Consider the following 4387-nt stretch of genomic DNA (forward strand, 5'->3'; position numbering starts at 1 on the left):
ATCCGCGGGGGTTTAAATATCCCCCGCGGCATTTAAATAAAAATGTCCGCCGCTTTTTTCCGGCTTTTAAAAAAGCCGGAAAAGAGCGTCTAGACTGGCCCCGATCCTCCGGAAAAAGCGCCCTTTTCCGGAGGCTCTTATTCCTTTGAAGTAGGAATAAGAGCCTCCGGAAAAGGGCGCTTTTTCCGGAGGATCGGGGCCAGTCTAGACGCTCTTTTCCGGCTTTTTTAAAAGCCGGAAAAAAGCGGCGGACATTTTTATTTAAATGCCGCGGGGGATATTTAAATCCCCCGCGGATTTCCCTACGACGACTCATGAAATTTACATGCCCCTTCCGGAAAAGGGGCCAGTGTAGACGTAGCCAGTGTGTGGCCTACCCATCCCCACTTTCTTCTCTTGATTTAAATGTCAAGGCTGTGTCTACCCTGGGCCACTTATTCCGGAAAATCAGCCGCTTTTCCAGAATAAGCTGTGAGCTGTCTACACTGGCTCTTGAACTTCCGGAAAAGCAACAATGCTCTACTGTACAAAATCAGCTGCTATTCCGGAAAAGCTACGCTGCTCCTGCTCGGGCATAAGTCCTCATTCCGGAACACTGTTCCAGAAAAGGGCCAGTGTAGACAGCCCAGTAGTCTTTTCCAGAAAAAAGCCCCGATCGCGAAAATGACGATCGGGGCTCTTTTCCGGAAAAGCACGTCTACATTGGCCACAGATGCTGTTCCAGAAAAAGGGCTTTTCCGGAAAAGCAGCCTGCCAATGTAGACGCTCTTTTTCCGGAAATACTTATAACGAAAACTATTCTGTTTTAAGCATTTCCGGAAATTCATGCCAGTGTGGACACAGCCCAAGTGTTTCTTGTCCTGCTCTGTTCCTGAGCTCCTCATTTGGGACAAAGTCTTGCCATTTGATGCAAAGGGTGTACCTCAGGCACCTGTGTAGGAATGTCTGTAGCTTGTGATTTGAAGACTTGTTAGTACGCCCGGCCTCGCGTCCATACAAGAGCACACTCTTCACATTTGTTTTGAGGACCTGCAGTTTAGTCTTCGCAGATATTATTTGTGAGCTCCTTATGGGACAAAGAGTTTTAAATGCAGCTGCTGTTTTCCTTATCCTAGCAATGATATCCTTGTTTGTGCCTCCATCTCTGCCCATAATACTCCCCAAGTAGGTGAACTGTTCCACATCTTCCAAGTTATCCCCTCCCAGTGTGATGATGTTGTTGCTGGATTGGTTCATCCTCATTGTCTTGGTCTTTCCCTTGTTAATGCTCAGTCCAATCATTAAGGCAGTTTTGTTTAGTGTTGCGACCTTTTCCTCCATGTTTTCATGTTGGTGTGAAAGGAGGGCGACATTATTAGCAAAATCAATGTCCTCTAGATGTATGAAAGGTGTCCACTGAATGCCCTGCTGATGGCCATCTGTTGCCCTGCTCATAATCCAGTCCATTGTGATCCAGAACAGGAAAGGTGACAACAGGCTCCCTTGTCGCACTCCTCAGAGTACGCTGAAGGATTCTGTTAAGACACCATTGTGAGCAGACTGAATAAGCCCAAATCCGTCAGCCTCTCCTCGTAGGCCAAGTGCTCCAACCCCCTCATTATTCTGGTTGCCCGCTGCTGGAACCTCTCCAATGCATCCACATCCTTTCTCTAGTGGGGGCCCCAGAACTGGACACAATACTCCAGATGTGGCCTCACTAGTGCCAAATAGAGGGGAATAATCAGATCTCTAGATCTGCTGGCAATGCTCCTCCTAATGCATCCTAATAAGCCATTTCTCTTCTTGGCTACAAGGCCACCCTGTTGACTCATATCCAGCTTCTCATCCACTGTCATCCCCACGTCCTTTTGGAGCTGTCCACACTGCAGGCAGTGGAGAGAAGAGCACGCTCCCTCCCCTTCCCTTACTCCTTCTGCAAGCAGGTCTACCAGCATCTACAGAAACGTCCCTCTGTTTGATTAGCTGTTTTAACTCGACCGCTAATTCGAACCCTGGGAGATCGACAGCAGCAGCCTCGATCTTCTCTGCAGTGTAGATGGCCCCAAGTGTGTCTCTGCTGTAATGAAAACCCAGGTCTGTGTGTTAGGATTGGGGATGTTGTGGGCAATATGGACTCCTGAAATCTCACCTGTCTTCTCCCTTCCCCCACCAGACACGTTGCCCTCTGTCCTGGAAGGAGCAGGAGGAAAGTCCCTGGAAGCTTTCAGACAGGGTGAGGTTTCAAATGGAGACTGAAAATATTTTCCTGAGCTTGTAGCTCAAGTCACCAACCAAACCCCCAGCGACCACGACAGGCAGAGCCCCAAACCTGCCCACTGAGCGGTGAGGAGCCTCAGGGGCACTAGATCAGAAGGACGAGGGGCCATGTCCTGCTTCTTTAAGCAATGGGATGGTCGGACCCCCCCCCCCTTCTCACTAAGGGCACAGTTTGCGGGCAGGGGGCTTTGCAGGCAGGGGCTGCGCTTTGTGTCGGGGCAGCTGATCAGTGCAGCCCCTCCTTGGGCACCAGCCTCTGCCCTGTGCTGGCCCCTCCCAGTGACCCCACCCCAGATCCCCTTCCCCAGAGCCCTGCCCCCGGCCAGGCCAGAAGCCAGAGCTGGGCTCCCCCCATTGAGCCCAGCTGCCCTGAGGAGCCCTGGACCCTCCACTGCCCTGGGGGTGACTAATGCCCAGGCCCTGCTCTCTGGGGTGAGGCGGCTCTTCCCCCGCGCTGCCCCCTCCCCTCTGTGCCCTGGGCGGGGGGTGGAGGCTGCAGCAGGGGAGGGAGTTTCCCTCTGGGGATTAAAGCTGGAACCTGCCTCCTCTGCCCCCACTTCTCCCAAACCCTCCTGCTCTGGGCCTGGCCCTGGGGATGGAGCAGCCCGAGCTGGGGGGCAGGAGGCTGCAGCCTCTGCACACAAATGAGAAGCTGATGAAGCGGGTCCCATTGCCCAAGCTCAGGTGCTGCAGTGACAGCTCAGCTCAGTCTCAGGGCCCAGGGCAGAGGCAGCTCCCTGGTGCCCAGGCCTGTCCCAGCCACAACAGGGCTGCTGGGGAGAGTGAGAAATGGCCCCAGCTGCCCCCAGGGCTGAGCTCTGCCCCTCACGCCCTGATTCTCTCTCCCCAGCGACTGTGACTCTGGATCCAGACACGGCAAATCCCGACCTCGGTCTGTCTGCGGATGGGAAATGTGTGAAATGGGAACAAACACGGAAGCCACTGCCTGACAACCCGGAGAGATTTGACCCTTGGCCCTGTGTGCTGGGCCGTGAGGGATTCACCTCAGGGAGACATTGCTGGGAGGTGGAGATGGGGGATGGGCGACACTGGGCTGTGGGGGTGGCCAGAGAGTCTGTGAGCAGGAAGGGAGGGATCAGACATAGCCCTGAGGGGGGGATCTGGGCTGTGGAGAGATTGTGGGATCAGTTCCAGGCTCTCACCTCCCCTGTGACCCTCCTGCCTCTGAGCCCACCCCACAGGATCCGTGTTTGTCTGGACTGTGGCCGGGGGCAGGTGACATTTATCGATGCTAGAACTGAGGCCCCGATCTTCACTTTTCCGCTGGGCTCCCTCTCTGGGGAGAGAATCCGACCCTGGCTCCGGGTGTGGCCAGGATCCCGGCTCAGCCTGTGCCCCTGAAATCAGCCTCTCTGGCCTCACACAGCCCAGTCTCTGTGACCTCACAGGACTCCCCTCGCCCAGCCCCTGGCCCCTCATCTCTGATGCCTGAAAGCTCCTCCCCCTCCCTCCTTGCAGCCCCAGGGATGGGAGGGGGAATAACCCCTGGTGCTGTTGGAGGAGCAAATGGGAAGAGGCTGCGGCTGGGAACGGGTAGAACTAACAGCCGGGCTGGGGACAGGCGGAGGTGGGGGTGGCAGGACACAGAAGTAACCAATCAGAGTTTGGGGGATGGGGGAAGCTGGAAGCTGCGCAGCAGCAGGGAGCGATTTGTACCAGTCTGTGTCCTGAGATCTCACTGGGGTCTGCAGGCAGAGCTCCAGCCACAGGAGCCAAAGTCGCCTTCCTCTGTGACCATGGGGCAGCCGTCAACAATTGTATCCTCTGTCCCCCTAAGATTTTCCCTCCCTGAGCAGAGTGAGTTTGATCTCGTGCATTAATACTGAGGTCATGTGCGCTTGTTGGGCGTGTGCCAAGAAAATTCATACTTAAACATGAGACTTCTTACTTCTGTACAGATAACTTTTGAATAAATGTTATTTGATTCTATTGAATATGAAAAATGACTTTCAGCCTGTCTGCCTGAGTCCATCTGGGTATTTCCCTTAATATGGGCATTTTCATTTCTTTGAAGAATTCTGCTATTAGAGATCCTATATTGTGGCATGTTCCAAAACAAAACAAATCACGTCGCCACTGGATTTCTGTAGCAGCAGGGCACGGCCACACT

At 54.0% G+C, this 4387-nt stretch overlaps 1 protein-coding gene across 1 annotated transcript; it reads left to right on the plus strand.

Annotated features, from left to right (window-relative positions):
• The first annotated feature begins 2045 nt into the window (after window positions 1-2045).
• On the plus strand, window positions 2046-3781 carry LOC102460736 (butyrophilin subfamily 1 member A1-like). Its single transcript, XM_089771188.1, has 2 exons — window positions 2046-2212; window positions 3107-3781. The coding sequence occupies exons 1-2, from the start codon at window positions 2062-2064 to the stop codon at window positions 3616-3618; spliced, it is 663 nt and encodes a 220-aa protein (XP_089627314.1). The 5' UTR covers window positions 2046-2061; the 3' UTR covers window positions 3619-3781.
• The last annotated feature ends 606 nt before the right edge of the window (window positions 3782-4387 follow it).

Source organism: Pelodiscus sinensis, chromosome 19, assembly GCF_052426305.1.
Source record: "Pelodiscus sinensis isolate ZL-2025 chromosome 19, ASM5242630v1, whole genome shotgun sequence".
In the NCBI taxonomy this organism is placed as follows: domain Eukaryota; kingdom Metazoa; phylum Chordata; order Testudines; family Trionychidae; genus Pelodiscus; species Pelodiscus sinensis.

Bases quoted from the DNA above. Each gene is read 5' to 3' on its own strand.
- LOC102460736 (XM_089771188.1), top strand. From the start codon at position 2,062: ATGAAAACCCAGGTCTGTGTGTTAGGATTGGGGATGTTGTGGGCAATA. The intron at 2,213-3,106 runs GTGAGGTTTCAA...CTCTCTCCCCAG, and splicing joins CCTGGAAGCTTTCAGACAGG to CGACTGTGACTCTGGATCCA.